Source organism: Lepisma saccharinum, chromosome 24, assembly GCF_977018435.1.
Source record: "Lepisma saccharinum chromosome 24, izLepSacc3.1, whole genome shotgun sequence".
Classification (NCBI taxonomy): Eukaryota; Metazoa; Arthropoda; class Insecta; order Zygentoma; family Lepismatidae; genus Lepisma; species Lepisma saccharinum.
The window spans coordinates 44,321,279-44,345,268 of record NC_139252.1 but is presented as its reverse complement, the minus strand read 5'-3'; the positions used below and the strand labels follow the sequence as shown (position 1 = coordinate 44,345,268).

Below are 23,990 nucleotides of genomic sequence, written 5' to 3'. Positions count from 1 at the left end.
TTTGAGTCAAAACTAATTCTTTTTCTTTGCTGTTATAACCCTGAACTTTTCGAAAATTAAAAATTTTCTAGGCCCTAGTAGCAGCTACGCAGTACGTAATTTATTTTTAGAGCACGCAGAAACAATGGAAAGCATTGATACTGAGGAAGCACGTCACTACTTTCAGTATGAGATCCCGGCTGTGAGGTCTTAACCGTTCTATGCACGACTGCCAAGCGGGTTGCATATTACTAAGTCATTAGATGGTATTTTGAATGAACTGGAAGCCCAGTCACGACTAGACTCCGTGTATAACTTGAATGAAAACAATATTTGCCAAGTGTTTCTAGCAATGACCTCTCTCTCACACTCTACAGGCGACAACCTGATGACAGCGCTGAGCGTCGCACGTGAGAGTCTCCTGGTGCAGCCCAGGGAACAGGTGATAGTGGTGCAAGCGCACGTTGTGCCATCTTCCGTGAACGCCGTGGAGCACGTCCAGTTCTCCTTCTGCCCCCCGCACGACGACGGCCCTGCCCTCCTCGGAAAGGTATTTATCACTTGATCTTTCATACTAAATAAGAACTTAACTTTACCCGAAATATACAGTGAGTCTATCGTGGAATTTAGAGTAATATTGAGAGATTGTTCAGGCTGTTGATAAGGAAGACAGAGCGATCTGATTCAATGGAGGAGAAAGGTAAGGTCACCAGATTATTAAAACAACAAAACTGGACATATTTCATTTATTTCTGAAAGCCGGCCCCCCGTGGCGGAGTGGTTGGTTAGCACATCGCGCTACGACGATCGAATCCCGGCCTGGGCGTAGTAAAATAAAGCAAATCAAAATAATAATAAAAAAAATCTTTCTCTGAAAGAAAAACGGTAGGACGGCAAAATGTACACATTTTAAATAAAAAACTGTTTCATCATAAGTACTTATGTTTAAAAATTAAAAAAGTAAATATTTAATTACCTACATAATATGGTGATATGTACTAGGGATGGCCAAACGGATCCGGATCCGAAAAATCCGTATCCGTTCAGATCCGGATCCAAAAGTTACGGTTCCGGATCCGGATCCAAAAGTTACGGATCTGGATCCGGATCCGAGAGTTTCGTATCTCAATCCCATTATAATATTACCACACCTTAAAAGGTATTACGATCTTCGATTACAAAGAAATTTTTCATTAGTTAGTCCTTCAAATGTCTTTTTCAAGTGTTGTTCCTAAAATACTTTGCTACGCATCGGCTAACACACTCGTGCACAAAAATAATCTTACTTGTTTAACATAAAATGTCAGAGATGATTTTGTAAATGACATTGAAACGAATATGTATTCATTCGAATGTGTTGGAAATGGAAACACACATAAATGTGAGACATTCCATTCCAGGATGAAACCTTTAACACATTTAACAAGATAGAAATGTTATACAAAAATTATACAATTGTTCTACAGTTACAGTTTTACAAATTAAAAAAAACAACATTATAATATATGCAGTGTTATATAATTACAAAGTGTAAGACAAACAAGGGAGGTTATCTAAGTGTCCCCCTCCGATTTCAATGAAACTTGGCAGGCGTATAGAGGGGCCCAAAGGAAGAAATACGTGTTTGTTTGTTTCAGCTAAATAACGGTTTATGGGGACAAAATCCCCTGAAATGTCAAAATGAGGACAAATTTAAGTGGGCATTTGACCCCTGTGTCCCCCTCCGATTTTCATGAAACTTCGCAGGTGTATAGAGGGACCCAAAGGAAGAAATACGTGTTTGTTTGTTACGGATAAAAACTGTTTTAGGGGGCCTGTCCCCACTCCGATTTCCATGAAATTTGGCAGGTGTATAGAGGGGCCCTATGCCCCCTGTTTCTTCCTATGCCATATTTACGTGGTTTTGGGGTCAGATCCCCACTTCAATTTCTCCTGATCTTGACATTTGAGGGGGGTTGCTCCTAAAATCGTTTTTAGCCGAAACAAAAAAAAACACATTTCTTCCTTTGGGCCCTCTATACACCTGCCAAGTTTCATGGAAATCGGAGGAGGAGACTTAGACCTCCCTTGTAAGTGTATTAATTACAAATTATATATATTATATATATATATGTGTGTGTGTGTGTGTGTGTGTCTGTATGTATAATATTTATATATATATATATATATATACATTTATATATATACATTTATATATATATATATATATATATATATATATATATATATATATTAGCAGGTAACAATATGTTATAAACACATTCTTACTTTCCAAAGAAGCGCTCATGTGGGATGGCAAAACGGATCCGGATCCGAAAGTTCTGGATCCGGATCCGGAGCCGAAAGTCCTGGATCCGGATGCGAAAAATTTTAGGATCCGGATTTCGGATCCGCGATTATCCGGATCTGGCCATCCCTAATATGTACTTCAGTCCAACCAAGCAGTTCAGAATTAGAAGTAATTCATTGATATTTTGCCATAAATGGATCTTCTTCGAACATCCATCTTTTCAAATATCATGTTGTGGAAGTTCACACACATAGCTTTCAAAGTTTGTACTGAAAGAGAGTTCTTCTCATCTGTCCACAAACCATTAATGTACAAAGGCACTCGTTTAGTGAGGGCATTAGTTTGTAAATAGAGGAAACTCGAACATTTTAAGAAAATTGAAATATGGCACATTGTTGACATTGAAATGTGAAATAATTTCTACCCAGCAATGACATAGTTCATAGTAATAGTAGACAAGGTGTATTGTTGTAGTAATTCTATGCCGATAAGTTATCCGTGAAAGGCGAAACATTAAAAATTTCCATTATTTTCCTTTGTACAGTTATGGATCATTTTCTCACTGATAATTACTGATAAATCATCAATGACTGGCCTTCAAATAAATTATGTGATCTGTTGATATTTAATCTTAATATAATTATTGATACATGCAACATATATTTATCTTTTAGTGCAAATCCAAAACGTATTTACGCGTTTTATTTATATTTCTTGGGCATATTATCCCCATTATTACATTTTCTTGAATAAATATAAGAAATTCTAGATGCTACCTGTAAATGAACTTTTGACTTAGGAAAACATCTAGCCTGTGACAGTATACTGTTATATCAGCATATCAATTGTTGAATTGCACATAGTCACACTTTTCTGCAACTTGCAAAATCTTAGAAAACTGTCCAGGTGAGATGTATAGCCTCTTCCTAATTTAACTCCGATGCCTGGAACGAGGAAGGAGGTTATGAAATGCCTTCTACTGAGAGAGCGAGATGAGCACGCGGAAGTCTCCAAGCGTCATTCGAGCCTTCGTGCTAATTCCTCTTCGGCCGGAAGGGTGCGTGCGACCATAGGACTCTGTGCTCTTTCCGCGAAACTGCATGGTATCCGAACTCACGGCGGTTACGTGCGAAAAAAGGTCGCTTTATGGATTTAGGAGAGAAAGTGCGAAAAATTGTAAATTGCCTGACATAACGGAAGCACACGCGTCCGCTTGCACGAGTGAAGCTGGTACCCGATTCCGACTCGTCAATCTTCATGGGCGATTTGTTCTTTTGCCCTCCGTGTGCTTTGCAAAGACATGAGAGCTTCCTCTTGTCTCCCCGTTCTGCTGACTTCAGGGAAGAAATAAGCGGCGCTAATTTAATTGAGCCAGTCATCCAAGTTGTTTCAAAATGCAAAGAGATAAAAGAGAAGTGTGTACGTGATCTAATTGTTTATGAATATCACCGGCTGCCAAAACAGTTACACAATGAATCCCGTGAATAATATGATGTTATCCTACTCCCTACAAAGATTCTTGATCTAAATTTCAAAGGTGGTGGCTTACTACATTTGTGAAGAAGAGAACTCCATAGTGAGGCTACATTGCCATTATCGTTATTTAATTTCTTCCAGTGTTCTTCTGCAATGAATGTTTAGGAGACAGTAAATGAATAGGTTATAGAAACATACCAATTTTGGTTGACATACAACTGCAGCATGAATATTTGGTGTGCTCAGTCAGAATTTTCTATATTATTAAGTTGGACCTGATTCCTTACAAAAAATTCTGACGATGCTCATGGGACAGGGGTTTTAACCCTTAAATGGGTTGTGACATAGTATATATGTAATTAGTAAAGTTTTATTTGATTCTGGCTAAATTTGGGGGAGGGGGCAAATTCCAACCGGAAAAAATCACGGCTTGGACATTACAAATTATTTTCTTTCTCCGAAAGATCGGCAGCAAGTGCGCAATGCTTGCCAAGAGAATGGAACACATATCAGTCAATATGCAAGTAATATTTTGAAATAGTTGAAATTTATTTTCAAAAGATAAGATTTTTTTACTTGCTTCTTCTTCTTCTTCTTCTTCTTCTTCTTCTTCTTCTATATAGTAAATTAAAATTGTGTTTTTCAGTCCATAGGCTTGTAGCCTAGACTGTACTGAAAAAAATCGAGCTATAATTTGTAACTCTAGCATTCGTAGTTACCGAAATATAATTTTTTATTAAAAACCTTGCGCAATCTTAAATTCCCTTCTGAAAACACCTTCGGCGTTCAGACCTTATTGCGCAAACGGCCCCCTCCTTCGACATGCCACATCAAGCCATTATTTGCATTAACACTAATAGTGTATGGCTTAATTGCAATCCTATTAATAAAAATAATAAAACATGAGAAATGTGCTTAAACGTCAAGCATTAATCAGGTCTGGCCACTACAGACACGATTTACTATATTATATATTAACTTACATAATATATACTAATTTAGTATATTGCAATCAATTTTTGTCCAGTGACTTTTCTGTTCTTCCAGTCGGGCAAACAGCAGCTGGACAGCGTCCACGGGGAGCAGTACGTATTCGCGGCCGAGGGCCACGTGTTCCAGCTGATGCGAGAGCACAACGCCGATCTCTTCCGGAAGGTGGTACACAGGGGGAGGATTTTCGCCCGGATGCTGCCCCAGCAGAAGGTGCAGCTCATCGAGGAGCTGCAGGCGCTCGGGTAAGCTCTGGCAACCAACCAGCATTTAGTCCTAACCAAACAACTGGGATTTTTAGCACCCTATTATATTTAATGTGATATTTACAGTGCTGAATATTGATGATGTCTACTATGTACAGAACCTTTAGTTCCAGAACCTAACTTGACTGAAGTTAAAGATGCTATTAAAAGGCTAAAGAATAACAAAGCACCTGGCATTGATTTAATACCAGCTGAGTTAATTAAATATGGTGGAAATTCGTTAATATGTCAAATTCATAAATTAATTTGTTTAATATGGAATAAAAAAGAAATCCCCAACAGTGGAAGGAATCCATAATTGTTCCTGTGTTTAAAAAAGGTGATAAAATGAACTGCAATAATTACCGTGGAATTTCTTTACTCTCGACAACATATAAAATATTATCTAACATTCTTTTAACAAGACTAACCCCATATGCTAATGAAATTATAGGTGATTATCACTGTGGATTTAAACAGATCAACTACAGATCAATTTTTTCACATCAGACAGACACTTGAAAAAGTGGGAATATAATCAAAATGTCCATCAGCTATTCATTGAAAGCATATGATTCGGTCAAAAGAGATAAATTATATAATATACTAGTCGAGTTTGGAATACCTAAAAAGCTTGTTAGTATGATAAAAGTATGCACCAGTGAAATAGAAAGTAAAATTCGTGTGGGTATTAATGTGTCTGACAAATTTACAATTCATGATGGGTTAAAACAAGGAGATGCATTATTTCCATTGCTCTTTAATTTTGCCTTTTAATATGCTGTTAGGAAGGTAAAAGAAACTAAAGAAGGACTAAAATTAAATGGTGTGACTCAGTTGTTAGCATATGCAGATATGTAGACTTATTAGGGGATGATATAAATACAATTAAGAATAATGCTAAAATATTTTTCAAAACTGTTAAAGAGATAGGTTTGGAAATTAACAAAGGGAAAACTAAATATATGTTTACAAGCCTAAACCAAGTGTTAGGTAATAATCAAAATCTAATTATTGATAACAAGTCGTTTGAACCTGTTTCCAAATTCAAATACTTAGGAGTAAAACTAACAAATGAAAATTATATTAAAGAGGAAATAAAATGTAGGCTTAAGTCAGGAAATGCATGTTACTTCTTGCTTCATAAACTTTTGTCTTCTCGTTTAATATCTAAGAAACTAAAAGTTAGAATAAACAAAACAGTAATTTTGCCTGTAGTATTATATGGGTGTGAAACTTGGTCCCTTACATTGAAAGAGGAACATAAATTGAGAGTATTTGAAAATAAGATCCTTAGGAAAATATTTGGACCTAAAAGGGACGAGGAGACAGATGAGTGGAGAAAGTTACATAATTTAGAATTTGTATTCATGTTCAGATATTATTAGAATAATTAAATCAAGAAGACTTGGGTGGGTATGCCATGTGGCACGAATGGGAGAGGAAAGAGGAGTTTACAGGATTCTTGTTGGGAAACCTGATGGTAAGAGACCTGTAGGAAGACCAAGACGAAGATGAAGTGACAAGGTTGAGATGGACCTAAAGGAAATCGGTAGGGATGGAAAAGAGTATATAGATCTTGCTGAAGATAGGGACAGATGGAAGGCCTGTGTTGCTGCAGCCATGAACCTTCGGGTTTAAGAAGGCTAGAGAGTTAGTTAGTTAGTTAGTTCTACTATTTACAGCACCTCTATACAAATTCACACAGCACACAAATACAATACACAACACAAATTCAGCATAAGTAAAAAGTTAAACATTTATCTCCTATTGACAGTGCTGTAATCATAAAATTTTCAGATGGTATGCGTTAAGTAGAGACCATTTTTCCATAACTTTGGATTGTGTTTTTATTGAATGTGTGGATGAAATAATTTAACTTCTGGAAAACGGCCATTGATGATGGAATACTCATGAAAATGATGATGATATACCCATAATTGGCATAAATGAGGCATATTACAATGGAGAATGCATTTAAAAAATATGAAGCGCATATTTTAGTGGTTACATTAAACGTGAGTGATACTGTACATATTTTTGTATTTTATTGTCTTGTTGGTGTTGCTTTTTGTGAATTGTCAGTTTGTATGTTGTTTATAACTAATAATACTGTTAACAACACTAAAAATGTAAAACTTAAAAAAAAAATACTTTGGAGACGTCACTACTTACATTATACAATAAAACCTTCCTTGGAGCTGTTCCTTCCTCCAAAGTGCATCTTTTGATACGTGACTATACGAACTATACAAGAACGTTTTGCACAATCTCTAAAATTAGTAATTTGCAGCAAATTGGTTTTGAAGTCATACCTTCATATATTTCTGAGGCTTAAATTGATCAACTGGTGGGCTTTCTCGACATTAGGGTTCCAAATTAAGTGAAACCACAAGTATTTGTCCGTAATAAGCTCGCTTGAGTAATGGCCAAATTACATGTATAATTATACAGGGTGGTCCAAAAGTAGGTATACGGTACCAGTGACTTTATTCATAAACAATTAATGAACAATTTTTAGTCACGCAAGTGTTCGAAATGGCAGTACTACGACTGTGTACTTTCAGCCATCCAAGATATCTGAAAATGAACTTACAGACAACAATGCCAGGCCGACAGTGGTATATACCGTATACCTTACCTACTTTTGGGCCACCCTGTAAATGAAACGAAAGTAGAAGGTATATTTTAATGAGTTAGATTTATCAGAGGGTATACGGCATATACCACCGTATACCCTCGACTACAACCCTGACTATTTACATCATTAATTTAGACATTATAAACATGCAATACATCAGATAAAAGAACGTATCAATTTACGATGCAGTGAAATGCACTAGTATTGCTCGGCAAATTGTCCATGAATATTCTCATTAATTTTTCTCTTGCATCGTACGTGTTTTTATGGAATGGCTTTTTTGCATATGCTGGATGCCGCAATGTCAAAGCAAAAATGCCCTTTTGTGTCAATTGGCGCATTTGTGATCTGATGTCACAATTAAAAAGAAGTGTCTCACAGTCGACTCCCAAGGCTCATGAAATTTTGAACGCTTTTTTTTCTTCTTCTTATTTAGCGTTGCTTCTCCTCCGACGAGGATGAGTGATGATATAATGCAATTGTTGAAGGGACACCCATTCCAGGATCCGTACCCGAAACACCTGGTAGATAGCGAGATATGCTAACCAATCCGTCACGGAGATCGGTGGACGCAAACACAGCTCCAACATATGACATGGTGCCTTCAGCAAGGAGAGGATATCAAGCATAGACACCGATCCAAGTGAAAGCTTGACGGACTCCTTTCGTGAGGGAATTCGTGATTTCCGATGACAGTTTCAGCGTCTGCAAGAAGTTATTCCACGACACATAACTTTATTAGGGAAGCGATGCGTGCGAGGAATTGATCCACAAAGCGAGAGGAAGGTAACTCCACAAACGGGATCCGTGACATGAAGATGATGGATGATTCGCGTCTTCAGTCCTCTCGATCGTCCCAGAGGAGAGAACAAAAAGCCCGAATTACCTTTGGATGAACTCCTTCCTACCTCTAAATGATGGAACGCTTTCTCCACAGCTTGAACCTTCTACAAAGACCTTTGTAGCCGGGTTTCTACTGAGAAGTTAGTTAAATATGTTCACTATGCATAACACATGACATTATCATTTTATTCACCATACTTCTTCTTCTTCTTCCCATTATTGTTGCTGTTATTATTCAGCTTTAACACTATAAAAAAACGGCGTACGCTCTTAGAAGGAACATAAGTTCAGCCAATACGCAGCCAGTGCTGTCGCGCTGCTGCCAAACCAACTGCTAGCGGAAGGGAAACACAGATAATTCGCTGTGTCCAATATTCAGCTTTTTGTGGGTATAATGCATGCACGTGATATTTGAGTACAATTAAATATATAGTGAAGAATTCTACACAGGATTATATCACCATTAAGCCTTGTTTCCATATGAAAAACTCAATATCCTGACCAAGGCAGAAATTTATTTTATTATAAAACATAAACTAAACGTAACGTTTCAACCTTCTAGCAACGTCTTCTTCAGACTATGTATCAAGTACAAATTGATGAATGGACACTCACAAATATCCATGCCCAGGTCTGGATTCGAACCCGGGACTCCTGTCGTCGTAGAGCAATATGTTAACCACTCCACAATGGCGCCGGTGCGACATTATTAAATAACACTCACGCAACACACACATTATTGCACAACTATCGAGGGTAAGGGCTGTATTGCACATCGCGCTACGACACCAGGGGTCCCGGGTTCGAATCCAGACCTGGGCATGGATATTTGTGAGTGTCCATTCATCAATTTCATCAAACTCATCCCCATCTTCGTAAATTAGCCAAAAGTGGCAGAAAAAGCGAAGTAAAATAAATCAAATCAATAAGGGTGTATTGAATCCTCTCACAACTGTTCTTCATGCCGTACGAGTAAAATTATCTTACACCGCCATTGTTATGAAAACGTTGAACTCAAAACTGACCCAGACTCGCAAAGTTTGTGAACACACAAGACAATGAAAGGTCATTGTGCATATTCAGCCGAATTTGACACCCATAGCTTTACCAAGACACAGCAACTCATCGGGGTCAACACGGTGGCAACGAAAAAAACAACAGATGGAAAATGGAAGGAAAACGAAAGGGTCGTTGTGTATGTGTGTGTGGAGACGTGTTGTTTCCCGTGTTTCTTCGAGAAACGATAACTCCGGCTGTAGGCGACGGAAATTCATGGGACTTGGACAGTCAGGTTCAAAATGTCGTGCCCCATCTTATGATGAACCTTAAAGTGGCGAGTTTTATGAAAACTTCTTACGCGCAAGAAAAATACAGAACACGGCGTTTAACTCGCGCGCCTGTTTCCTAACTGTACAACGTTGCACTCCTGCCATTGGCTGGTCGCCACACACACCCTCTGCGTGGCTCCGCCCGATATCGCTTCTAAAACCGTGCGTCGTATAACTCGGAAATCAAGGAAATCTGGAGGTGTAGGAGGTGACCTTCTGAGTAGGCACCCAAAAGTCAACCTCACGTCCGCGTAGTATACACCGTTTCTTCTTGCAGGCTAACGAGGGTCTGGCGCGTGGACCCACGTCCATGGAATCTGTGGAATCATGTTGTCCTGTGTTTGCCCTTACGTGTGCTGAGTGCCCCTTAACAGCCTCAGCTGTTTAACTAGGGTATGAAGATTTTATCCTCAGAGAGAGTACAGCTTTAGTTGTTGTTAGTAGTCTATGACAGCATTAGTTTTAGCAGTTGATTTAGGAAGTTTCTAACAGACATTTTTTTTCCTAGTATTAAGGTCTTGTTTTCGATTTTGTTTTGGTTAATGTTCTTATTACGTGACGGAAATAAATAGCCTATGATCTGACGTGACAATAATTTCGAAATCCACCCTTCAAGGAAATTCACTTATGATGACATAAGTCGGGAAATGTTGTAAATATATTTTTAAAATCTGAAAGAGCGTGGGATTCTTTTGGGCTTCTCAGTGTCACTGAATGAAAATATATTTGATTTTTTCAGGTCTCTCGGAGATAATTCTTTTAAGGTAGTTATTTTTTATTTATTTATTTGAAAATTCATGAATACAGAAAAATCCATTTTACATCAGAGTATCAACCGGAAAAGAAATAAACAAAATAATAAGATGAACACATACATACACATATACATATATGTATAACAAGAATAATAACAACTAGGGCAAAAAGAATATTATTTGCTCTTCAGCTGCTTTATGCACGCCGTTCTGTAAGTCTGCTTTGATAAATGGAAGCCCGGAGCGTCTTTTAATGAGTTGTAAATGGTTTGTAGCATGTAGAGAAGTGATCTATGTTCTAAAGATAGCCTTGAAGATTTAATGTAAAAGAAGTTGTTGCATTTACTGTTGGGACGTGGGATTCTGATATTAAGAAGTGGCAAGAGTTCGCTGGTGAAAAGTTGTCCATTAATGATTCTGAAGAGTAGTGTTAAATCTGAGAGTTGACGGCGAAGAGAAAGGTTATGAAGTTGTAGAGTGGATATTTCGTTCGTTGAATGTACCTGTCACGATCTCCTCCTTGTACTTCTTTGGATGAAACATAACAAGTGCGTATAATTCCCGTTGCAGGCGCCAGGTGGCGATGTGCGGCGACGGCTGCAACGACTGCGGCGCCCTGAAGACGGCTCAGGCGGGGATCTCCCTGTCCGTGGCCGAGGCGTCGGTGGCGGCGCCCTTCACCTCTCGCCGTGAGAGCGTCGCCTGCGTCCCCGACCTCATCCGCCAGGGACGCTCGACGCTCGTCTCCTCCATCGAGGCCTTCAAGCTGGGCGTCTCCACCTGCTTCCTGCAGTTCGTCAGCGTCCTCATCGTCTTCTGGGTGAGTCTCTAGAATGCAAGGGCACTCGCAGGGGGGGAAGGGGCACTTGCCCTCCCAGACATTAAGGAAAACTTCTGAAATGGTGAAATTGTAGCGAGGAAACATGGATAAGGGTTGCCAGGAAGGGTCGCCATTAAGAAGTACAAAAAGGCAAGGAACTCTATTCATCAACAAAGCGATAGATGTTTCTGGAAAGGAAGCAAGTCGAACCCAGCTTCTATTTAAATAGTGGACTCAAGTGTGAATTTGAGAACAAGGTCAAAATATTTTTAATTCAATTTCAATTTTAAGATTTGGAAAAGAAATGTATATAAAGTTTTTATCACTGACTCAAGATATAAAATTTTACTATGCTCCCTTGTGTTCTAAAAATAAATTTCTACCTTGGTGCTTTTCCCACTTTGATGAAAGGTGCAACTGAGTGTTGCAAGTGTTAGAGAGGCCTACATTCGGACTTGTCGCTGAGGGAAAATGTTGAATAGGGGCGCCGTGAAACGGAAAAGTTTGGAAACATCTGGAGTAGGACATGTGATGCGAGGATATTTCATATAGTGATGCAGAAATTAGAGATAATTACAAATGAAGATTGTGATTATTTTGCATATCTTGTATTTGTTATTTAGTGTCAACAATGTTTCAATTTTGGTTAATCACTACGATGAGAATGAGTGATAATATGATGAAACTGTTGAAAAGACACAAAGAACATCCGTGCCCACGCTGTGATTCGAACCCGGGAACTTCGGTGGCGAGATCGATATGACTCTGGGTTCACCCAGCCACTAAAATGTGGATACTTGGGAGAAAAAAGATGATCGGAGCGTGATGCTCATCACATCACCTCTACAAATGGCCCTGATTGTGAACGTGTGGGGGTCATTCTTCCAAATCCCCCATTTACCTGTACGACATGTTGCAATATGCTTGGGGGGGGGGGCTGCCCAATGGCGTAGTGGTAACGTAGGTGCAATTCAAGGGATCTCGGGTCGATGACCTGTTAAGGCACTATAGCTTCAGTACCGATTAGCTATCTGTACATAAGTGGACTTAATTTTTTTTTAAACTCAAACAAAGCATTATGTATGGGTAACTTTGCAATATTATAATTTAAAACTATACAGTTTAACATCTTTTTTCTAAAAAACTTTGTTAGAGATAACCTGTGTAGAAACGCATCATTGTTTATTCATATGAAAAATTAAAAAAGTTTCATGCTTGAAAACAATTTTTGTTCGATTCATTTGCATTGAATGTTTTGACTGTTCCCTTTGCAGATAGCGACGGAGCCCCACGACAATCAGTATTTCATCCTGGACTTCGCTCTCATCGCTCTTCCCATGATCACCTTCGGCAACGTGGGCGCCCACTCGGTGCTGGTGCAGCGGCGACCGACGCGCCACCTGCTGAGCCTGGTCCCGCTGCTCTCCATCGCCACCTTCATCCTCCTGCAGACGGCCGTCTACGTCATAGTCTGGTTCTACTGTAAGGCCCAGCCGTGGTAAGCGAGTCCTCGAGAATGATTACTTTCGCAGTTACTTATTACTTTGCCGTTACAAATGCTCTCTCCCTCTTGTGTTCCTTTCTGCTCATCTCTTCTCACTGCCAAGACTTATCTTCTGCTTGTTGTCCTTAATCTCTTTGGCTATTACACAGGTTAGATTAGTGTAAAATTTCCTACGCTGTTTCCTGTGAAAAATGTGGATTGTTGGTGTTACATTATTAGGAAAGCCCGCTTTAAACGGAAGAGTTTCCTTTAACATTTTTCCTAGCATAAACTCTATAAATGCTTCCAAAAATCTAACAGGTAGGACTTTAAACGGAAGGATTTCATGTAACATTTCGGTTAGCCTTTGCGATTATAATGAATATATACAGCACGAAAGGCACGTCGACTTATACCTTGTATTGTGAGTGCACGATGTTTACAATTGAAACAACTAAAATATTCCATGAATATCTTTCTTTCGGTTTCCCTCCTTCTATTCTCCCCCAGCCTTCCTCTCTTTCTTGCTTTTTCTTTTCCTCTCTCTTTTTCTGCCTTTCTCTCCCTGTTTCTCTCTCTCTCTTCATTCCTATCCTCCGTCTATTTCTTTTTCTATATACCCTCTTATTGTTCTGTTTTCTCTTTTTCTTTCTCTGTCTCTCTTTATTTCTCTTCCTCTATCTCTTTCTAAATCTGCATCTCTATCCTTCTCCTCTTTTTTCTTCGTTCCTCCTTTTTCTTTCCTTTACTGTGCATCTCTTTCCACAATTCTTTCTCTGCGTGTTTCTCTGTCTTCCATTCTCTCTCTCTCTCCCCCCTCCCTTTCTCTTTCTGTCTACTAACTAAAAGATCCTGTAAATTTCTCACATGTCACACTTTGTCGATCTCGGTCATATTGGAGGTGGTATGATCAGTTCAACACTCCTCCACACTATAGCCCTGTGTAGAATTTTGACTTCTCTCTCGCTTAAAGTAAGAAAGGTTTGGTTAATGGAAAGGCCGATAGATGGCACAGTGCAGGTATTACGCCACTCAGTCTCAGAGGCGTCTCGTGAACGCATGCGTCAATTGTGGGAAATAGGACAGCTTGCTCTGAGAAGACATTCATGGGCATTTCTACATTCTAATTTCTTCATATACGAGAAGTATTTATTTTACACGAGAGCGCTCAACTAAGCTTATATTACATTTCTTGGATCTGAAGTGAAATAAAGTAATAATTATTTTCCCACAATTGATGCATGCGTCACTTCAGATACTTACTTACTTACTTAGTCGATCCTCTTCTACCGTCAGGTGTAGAGGTTTTGCAAAGAGCTCTCCAACCTTCTCGGTCTCTGGCTAACATTTTTGCCCTGTTGGTATCCAATCCTCTTCTCCTCAAAACTTCTTCCATCCAGCCGTCCCAGGTCTGCCTTGGTCTTCCCTTTCGTCTCTTTCAATCTACTTTAGCTTGCCATATCTTTTTAAGTATCCTTTCTTCACTCATTCTGTGGACATGACCAAACCACCTCAACTGCGACGCTTCTATTTGTTGTTGTAAAGGTTGGGTCTTAAGGCTCATTCGAATTGTCTGATTCCTTACTCTATCTCGTTTTGTTTTTCCTTCTATTCTTCTTAGGTATCTCATTTCAGTTGCTTCAAGTTTGCTAGAATAATTAGTTGTTAGTGGCCATGATTCACACCCGTAAATTAGTGTAGGTGCATACGTTGTTTTGTAAACTGTCAACTTTGTCTTCTTCGTAATTTCCTTTTTATTTATGAAGTTTCTATTTAGAGCATGATATAATCTTCCTGCTGCAGCAATTCTATTATTTACTTCTTCATCTATTTTCCCACTGCTGCTTATTATAGACCCTAAATACTTGAACTTTGTTATTTGTTCCAAGCTCTCGTCTTCTATCTTAATGGTATGAGTTCTATGTTCTCTACTTATTATCATTGTTTTTGTTTTACTGGTGTTAATTCTCATATTTACCTTTTGTAGTTCTCTGTTCCATACATCTAAATTATATTGTAGGTCCTTTTCAGTTTTAGCAAATAAAACGAGATCGTCTGCAAAAGCTAGTTCTGATATTTGTATAGGTCTCATGAGCCAATTCCCAACAGTAAAGGGTTTAATCTTTCTTTGCAAATTTTTGTAATTTCATCAATTAAAATTATGAACAGAAGTGGACTTAAAATGCAGCCTTGTCTTACTCCAGTTGATGTATAAAATTCATCAGATTTTATGTTACTTGTACGGATGTAGTTACAACAGTTATTGTAAAAGCTCTGTATGCTAGTGATCAGGTTATCATTCACTTTTCTTCTTTGAAGCACTTCCCATAGTTTAATCCAAGGTACCCTGTCAAATGACTTTTCCAAATAAAACACATACGATTTTTTCTTTATTATATTCTATATTCTATCACTTTTCCTGATATTTGTCTTAGTGTAAAAATTAAGTCCTGGCAGCTTCGATTTGATCTAAATCCACTTTGGCTTTCTTCTAGTTGGTGTTCAATTTCTTGCCTGAGCCTGTATTCCAATATTCTTGCATAGATTTTACCTGGGACACTCAACAATGAAATTCCTCTGTGATTTGAACATAATCGGTTGTCTCCTTTTTTGAATATTGGTGTGATCACTGCTTTTCTCCAGTCTTTTGGTGTCTTTTTGTATTTCCAAGCAAGGTTAATAGTATGGAGTAATAATTTATTTCCTGTACTTCCCATATATTTAACCATTTCTGGTGTAATCCTGTCATGACCTGCAGCTTTACCGATTTTTACCTTTTTTATGGCATTATTAAGTTCTTCTTCCTTAATTGTGTCATCTTCTTCCAATATAACTTCTAGAGTTGTTTCATCAGCTTGTTCCTCCATATTTGTACCTTCTAACAATTCCATAAAATATTCCTTCCACCTATTCATAACTTCTGTTTCTTCTGTTAACACTTTCCCATTTTTATCTTTGATGAATTTCAGTGGACATTCTTTATCTTTCCTCATATTTTTTAACACTTTATAAAAGAGTTTCTTGTTTTCTTCATAATTATTTTCCATAAATTTACCAAATTCTTCCCATGCTTCTTTCTTTGCAAGAATGACCATTTCTTTAGTGCGTTGTCTTTCCAACTTGTATTTTTGGTAGTCTTCTTTGTCTTTTGTTGTTAAATATTTATGCCATGCTTGTTTCTTTTGTTTCACTTGTTCTTTTACTTCCTCTGTCCACCATGGGGTCCTCTTCTTCTTTATTCCTATTATGTATGGGCCACATACTTCCTTTGTTGCATCTAGCACTATTTTCTTGAAATTCATCCAACTTTCTTCCAAACCTATTGTATCCCTTCCTGTCCCTAGCTTATCTATTTTATCCTTGACTTTCTCTTTATAGATATCCTGATATTTCTTCTCCTTCAACTTATAACTTTTGAGGGATTCTGACACATGCTTTTTCTTTGTCTTAAGATTCTATTCTTTAACTTGTGTTACTAATTTCATTGTAAGAAGATAGTGGTCACTGCCAATTTCCGGGCCTCTCCAAACTCTTGCATCTCTTACATATTTCATTTGGTCTCTGTTTATGATTATGTAGTCGATTATTGATTTTTCGTTCTTAGAGGGTTCAGCTCTTGTATACAGGTGTATCTTTTTATGGTCGACTTTTGTATTTGTAATTATAAGGTCATTTGCAATACAAAGATTTATCAGTCTTTGTCCATTGTCTGAACAGTGTTCTTCACCGAATTTGCCAATAACCATCTCAGCCTCTTCTGGATTGTTGCCTACTCTTGCATTAAGATCTCCCAGAATGATGATATTTCCTATTGTGATATCATCTATGGTACTCTGGAGTTCTTCATAAAAAGTCTCTCTTTTCTCAACTGTTTCGTCTTCGTTAGGTCCATACACTATTATTAAATTCCTTTCATGGTTATCGTCTTTGATGGATACTATCATAATTCTTTCGTTAATAGCTGTCCAGTTGGTTATGTTTTTAATATTGTCCTTGTGAATGATACAACCTACTCCTGCTCTTGCCCTCTCAGATCTTGGTACTCCACTATATATTAGCATATATCCATCCTCTAATGTTATACATCCCTGTCCTTTCTTCTTAGTTTCTGTTACTGCCAAGTATTTCACTCCTGTCTTTTTTCATTTCAGAGACAATTTCTACCTCTTTTCCATTTAAACTCCATACATTCCAAGTTCCATATATCATTGTCCTTTTCTTTCGCCAGTTCGTCGTCAGATGTTTCCGTCTGGGGATGGCTCTTTGATTACTTTTAACGAGATAATTTTTTCCAGGGTGGGGGTGTTGGCCCCACGCCCAACCCCCAACCTGGGGGACCAGGATTTTCTTTCAGGGTTTACTCCCTTAGCCTTTGGGTCAACACCCTTTCCTCAAGGCAGAGGATTTTTGGTTCTTCCACCTCCTTCGCCGTTGGGATGTTTATGTATCTTCATCCGTCGTCAGAGCCGTTGACCGATTGGTTGCTTCTTTGTCTGGCTCCTCCCCTCTAGTCTGTCTGGCATGGGTGACCCTACCGGTAGCTGTGCTACCGCCAGCATAGCCTAGAGGATCTTTAGAGCACGCAAGCCCCACCACCAGCGACAAGGTCATGCAACCACTAGGTGGGGCACTTCCAGGCACGTATCCAGAGGGGGGCTTTGGGGGCTCGAGCCCCCCCGAAAGTTTTAGGTTTACACTAGATAAAATGAGGTTTTTGGTTTCTTGTGGTGTGAAATAAAATAATGTGACAATAATTTAAGGAAATAAATAATTATCGAGGCAACACGGAGAATGTTCCGTAACCCTGTTATTGATAATATCACGTATCCAAGATGGGGCACAGGGGGCTCGACCCTATCCCCAGGAAATTTTTCAGTTTACGTTAGATAAAATTAGGGTTTTGGCTTCTTGAATAATGTGAAAATAATGTAAGGAGAGAAATAATTATCGAGGCAAGACGGAGCATGTTTATACCCCTGTTATTGTTAATAGCACTTATCCAAGGTGGCTATGAGGTGGCTCGAGCCCCCTCTCAGGAAAATTTTCAATTTACACTGGATAAAATTAGATTTTTGCCGTCTTGAATAATATAAAGATAATAAATTTATAAATCTGAGAGAAATAGTTATCGAGACAAGACGGAGAGCGTTCTATAACCTTATTATTGTCAATAGTTGTCAATAGCACGTATCCAAGGTGGGAATGAGGAGGCTCGAGCCCCCCTTCAGGATTTTTTTCTGTTTACACTAGATAAAATTAGGATTTTGGCTTCTTGAATAATGTGATGATAATTTGGGAGAAATAATTATCGAGACAAGACGGAGAATGTTCTATAACCCTGTTATTGTTAATAGCACGTATCCAAGGTGGGGTTCAGGTTGCTCGACCCCCCCCCCCCCCAAGGAAATTTTCTATTTTACACTAGATAAAATTAGGTTTTTGGCTTTTTGAATAATGTGACGATGATTTAAGGAGATAGAAAATTATCGAGGCAAGACGGAGAATGTTCTATAACCCTGTTGTTGATAATATTGCACGTAAACTTTTCTTGCGCTTTCGGTATTGTCGCAGCTCACTTGAGCACTATGTAGAGACTTGTCAGCATTTTGAAGCTGCACAACAAAGGTAGCGCCACACGTAGGGTTATTCGTTGTAATTTCTAATCTCTGGAAGGCGGGAGAGGGTACGTTTTTGAATGAGACAAGGAGTCAACTACTGGCAATATTAACGAATCGTTTTATCTGCGGAACGTTCTAGAATATAATGAGCATATAAATTCGCGGATTCAATTTTTCGGTTGATCTGTACAAAGAATCGGTTAATGAGATTTCAGAGGTAAAACAATTCATACAGTCGATTGGTGATCATATCAGTCAGCGTCCTCTGGTTGCTTTATAAGATATAGTGATTCGAAAATGAAGACATTGACGACAGCAGAACTTCCGGGGCCTCAGAGTAGTGCTAGCTCGGTTCGAGGGCCGAACAGATCAAGGCCTCTCTCTCTCTGAAGTGAATATTTCAGCAGTACCGGATATTGGAGTGGTTTATTAAAACAGAAATAAGCTGCATAGATCAATTGAAAATCAAAGTTTTGAGTGATGATTTAGTTTTGCCAGAACTAAATTTCGTATATGCAGTCCGAGAATTTCATGGTAAAAAAAAAACAACTTTTGTTTAAGCCTACTGGGTTCGAAACACATTGAAACACTTAACTACCATAAAGAGACAGCCGAAAGTTTTATGAATGTGGAGAAGAGAAAGGAAGATGTTGCATATGTAGACATTTTAGGCGGAAATTGCAGGCTCTACCAACTGAGCCACCTAGCCATCCTTGACTTAACCGATTTTTCGTTAAAATGTCTGCATAGTACATGTCCTGTGTAGTATATCAAATCGTAAGGTGTTGCCTGTATAGTGAACAAGCACAGAAAATATAGGAGAGAGAAGAAAACTGAGGAGCATTCCCACCGGTTGAGGAGAATTTATTTCTTCTGTGGTCAACAAGAGCTACTACTTCGAGGTGACAATGACAGTGGCCTAATAAGGGAGATTTCACACCGTGTCGCCTGAGGATTTCACAAGTCGAAATTAGGTTTGTGCGGCCTTTTGTGTCGCTACGGTGTGAAACGTTGCTGTTGATTGGTCCATTCCAATTGACATGTATTGCGTGTCCCTTCAGTCTGAAACCTTCCTAAGTCTTGAAAATCCAAGTCACAAGGATGGAAAATTAGGGCCTTGTTAAGGTTAGGTGTGAAGGCAGGCAGACGACAGCACCCTAAAGGATCATATCCAAACCTGCAGGAAGAACGCATCTTACTTCAATCTCCAATACGGAATGATAAAAACTTCTGGTGAGTTGATTTTAAAAGAAAATATGTCCGAGATAAAGAGTGGCGTGCCCAGGATTTTTGGAAGGGAGAGGGGTTACGCATACTATTTTTGGTGGTCAGTCCTGATTTGGCAATTTTTTTCTGTCTTTGACGTTGCTTTTTTTTTTTAAAAAAAAAGGAATACCGGGTCAAATGGGGTTATAACCTCACCAACCCTCCCTTGGGCACGTCACTGGAGATAAATGAGTAAGCATTTGATCATACTGGGAAACGAAACATTAGATGTGTTGGGAACGGAAGGGTTTTCACTGTGCATTAATTGTTTCGTGATCCACCTGTATTCGAGTAGACTTCCTTTGTTTCGTGCCGATATATGACAAGACAGCGGAAGCTGTGACAGGCATTTTTGAACACTTGAGAGTGCTAAGGCCTGAATCTGAATAATTTGGTGGGTTTTGGCTTTTATACGAGCTGCAAACATGGGAGGACAAGACACGTTAGTGGTGTTCAGGTTCGAATCAGAGAGAAATACTCGAGAACTGTCTGCGTCCAGTTTGAATCTCGCGTTGTCGAGTGGACTGTCCATCCCGTGCATGTGTAACAGCTTCGTAAAAACACTCAGAGACACCATAGATGTTTTTATGCCAGATGAGAAGAAATGGACAAACACACATACTGAGATGGTTCCGGCACACAATGTTAATGCATGGAAACAGAGGAGTCGAGTGGTAAAAAATGTTCCGATTTCACGTTCTGATTAAAATGACAGCCTTACAGTGGCGATAGTTGCTCCCCATTTTTTATTTTCTTGCCTCAACATTATGGCCTCTTAATGTTAAACCTTGTCTGCCAAGAGAAAGTAAACTTTCTTTGCAACGCCCTCCGCACCCCCCCCCCCTTTTTTTGGAACCCAATTGCCACCACTGGTCTTGAAAATACAATTGTGAGGTTCTTACTATACCCCTTAAAAAATGGTGTTGAGCCCCCCCGAAAGGAAATCCTGGATACGTGCCTGCCGATACAAGAATGTAATATAAGCTTAGTTCAGAGCTCTCGTGTAAAGTAAATACTTCTCCTATATGAAGAAATTAGAATGTAGAAATGCTCATGAATGTCGTCTCAGAGCAAGCTGTCCTTTTTCCCACAATTGAAGCATGCGCAGCATGCACCGCATGCGTTCACGAGACGCCTCTGCCAGTCTACAGATATCAGAGCAGGTATTCTGAATCACTTCGCCAGTGTTGCCACATGAAGGGAAATTTCCCTTTCGTAGGAAAATTCGGACCGAAATTTTAGCCAAAAGGGAAAAGGGAATTTCGATGAAAAATACCACAATTGTAGGGAAATTTTGAGGTCATCTTACAACATTTTTACAGTTTATGTTAATTTTGAATTTCATATTCACATTTTTATGTTATTTATTTATTTTGCTATTCCTACTTGTTTCTGCTCCTTTAAGTTTATTTGTTTATTGTACGTTGCTTTTATGCATCTTTGGATAAATAGAAACGATGATGATTAACGATTAAATGGATTCCTGACCAAGAAAGTGATGAAACTGAAACGTGAAATTTTTAAAAAATAGTTTTTTATTCAAACGAATAACGAATTCAACGGAATACTTAACTACGTACTACTACTGCTTCCACCACCACCACTAGTAATGTTACTACTACTACTAATTATTATTATTATTATTACTATTATTATTATATAATTTGCTTAGGTGAAAGGAAAAATTGGTCCAAAAAGGGAAATTTTGCCCCTTGGAAAGGGAAATTGTGCCCTCATATTGTGGCAACACTCCACTTCGCTCCACTTGCAGCTGGCACACGCTTAGCTCCTAGTTGAACCGGACACCCGACGTGACGGAAGGGTTCAACAAGGGATTGGAAGTAACTTCACGTAGTGGTGAAGGTTTAATTTATTTAGTAGATAATTTGCTTAACACTATTTTGTTTAGTTTTTTTGTAGAATTGGTATCATTATATTGATTTTACTTCAATTCAGACAAATGGGGGAGGGGGAATCAACACAGAAATAATGACAGATAGCGCCTTATGCAATAAACTACAATGTGGATTGATAACGATAGCCTCTAAAATAATCAGCAGAGAGAATCAATTATTATTTAGAAACAATTTTATTATTATTGTTATATATATATATATATATATATATATATATATATATATATATATATATATATATATATATCATTATTATTGATTATTGTTCCTATACATTTATTAAACTTGTTAAAAACTGTCCAAAAATTATCCATTGCATTTCATATATGATGAAATTAATTAATATACTTGTTAACTTAGTGTAACACGTACCTTTGATATACCAGTTATGCTGGTTCATAGCTATCATTCACCTATATTTTCGGAAGGGTATTATACAGCCCAATTAAATTCTTCTGATTTTTACGTTATTCCAATCCAATTCTGATTGTTTAGTTATCTTTGATATATTGTTGTTGCATTGATCATGTAGATTGCATGAACTGTTTTTTTTTTCTCTTCAAAAACGAGTGTGTAAAGGGTAACCCTTCCACCTAGTACACCAAAATGTCAACCTCACTTTCACGTAGTACATTCTGGACTGCATTTTGCAGATTAACCAGGCTCTACCGTCTGGACTCATGGCCAGTAAAATCCTCTATAGAACTTGTGTTATGTGTTTGTGATTGCCCCTTCATTTGCTTCATCTCATTACCTTTCATTCTCATCTTCGCAAATAGCCAAGGCTGGCAGAAACGCAAAGTAAAATAAATCAATTCATGCATTCTTTCTCTTCAAAACGGCACGCGTGTAAATTAATGAATAAATTGGTAATATTAATAGTATCACCTATACAATACATTCTTTACACTGATGTTTACTATACAAGACAGGCTTTTGTTACTTGTGACGAGACCGAGAATAAGTAAGATTTCCTTATTGACTGTACCAAATCTCGTCTCCTCTCATCGCTCTCGTTACAGTACAAGTTCATTCAGGTGTGTTGCAAGCGTATACAAAGACGTTCTCCTTGAATTACAGGTTCGAACCCTTCAGATACATCCGAGGGAAGTTCCCTCCTGACCCCAGCTACGAACAGACGAGCAACTTCCTCGCCAACTTGGGCTCCTACGTCATCGCTGCTGTCATCTTCTCCAAGGGGGCTCCATTCAGGAAGAACTTCTACACGAACAGTGAGTTCCTATTGGTGCTACTACATATTAAGCTTTAATATTCTGACAGAAGGACGCAATACTGAAGTTCAGAAACACCGAGGCATCTCGAATTGTAAGGTTGTTGCAATGGGCAACAATGTAGTATGTGTGTGACCTTAATTTCTTTCTATTGATGAATGCTATGTAGATGTCGGCAGAAGCGTCTTGTGAACGCATGCGGTGCATGCTGCACATGCGTCAATTGTGGGAAAAAGTACAGCTTGCTCTGCGACGACATTCATGAGTATTTCTACATTCTAATTTCTTCCTATAGGAGAAGTATTTATTTTACACGAGAGCGCTGAACAAAGCTTATATTTCATTTCTTGGATCTGAAGTGACGCATGCATTAATTGTGGGAAAAGAATTATTACTTTCTTTCACCATCGGATACCATAATTTCTCGGCTCGTGGGTGCTGCCATCTGCAACAATCCACTGAACTACGTTCGTCGATTGCCACCAATACTTCAGTTCATTGTGAGTGGGAACGCTGTTGAGCACACTGCGCGTGCACGATCGACGAAAACAGAAATTTTCAGTTTCTGAGCTTTGGAAGCATTTCGTGATCAAAGGTTTTCACATTGAAGGTAAGGAGAAACTATAGCTTACTTATATTTCATAGAAAGATGAAATATTAGAGTATGTTGATATGCAGGTCCTATTCGGGTAAATGTCTTTGTTTGATATTAAGGTTATATTTCCCACGAGGTCGCGTTCGGCCTAATATCGAATAGGGAGGCCTGACAAATATCGATATCAAATTGGTCAAATTGACATTCCCCAACCCCAAATTGCGGCACAAAACGTATGTCAAGAGCAATCTGACACTCGTTTGAAAATAAATAATAGGTTGCTTCTATCATGAGATGTAATTTTATTTCAAATATAATGTTAATATATATATTACATAATGTTAAATTCCTATCCGATATTAGGCATACCCACTATCCGATATTCGGACGGCTTTTTTCGATTCCTCAAATTTGCATTGCTTTTCTATTTTGTACTGTACAACAAATAATTTAACAATAAGGGAGATAAACACATCACAAGGCAAAATGTAAGGTACCAATAGTTCATATTAC

The 23,990-nt window shown here is 38.5% G+C and overlaps 1 protein-coding gene across 3 annotated transcripts in view; it reads left to right on the top strand.

Annotated features, from left to right (window-relative positions):
• The window catches only part of LOC145978052 (polyamine-transporting ATPase 13A3-like), a 104,680-nt gene that overhangs the window by 59,387 nt on the left and 21,303 nt on the right, over positions 1–23,990 (top strand). For all 3 annotated transcript variants that reach the window (XR_014440650.1, XR_014440651.1, XM_083110458.1), the window contains exons 15-19: positions 357–529; positions 4,793–4,980; positions 11,118–11,367; positions 12,642–12,865; positions 22,731–22,882. Coding sequence is in view for 1 of the 3 variants with exons in the window: in XM_083110458.1 (XP_082966584.1) it covers positions 357–529; positions 4,793–4,980; positions 11,118–11,367; positions 12,642–12,865; positions 22,731–22,882 (987 nt within the window). In the remaining 2 variants the exon portion in view is untranslated. The remainder of the gene's footprint in view (positions 1–356; positions 530–4,792; positions 4,981–11,117; positions 11,368–12,641; positions 12,866–22,730; positions 22,883–23,990) is intronic.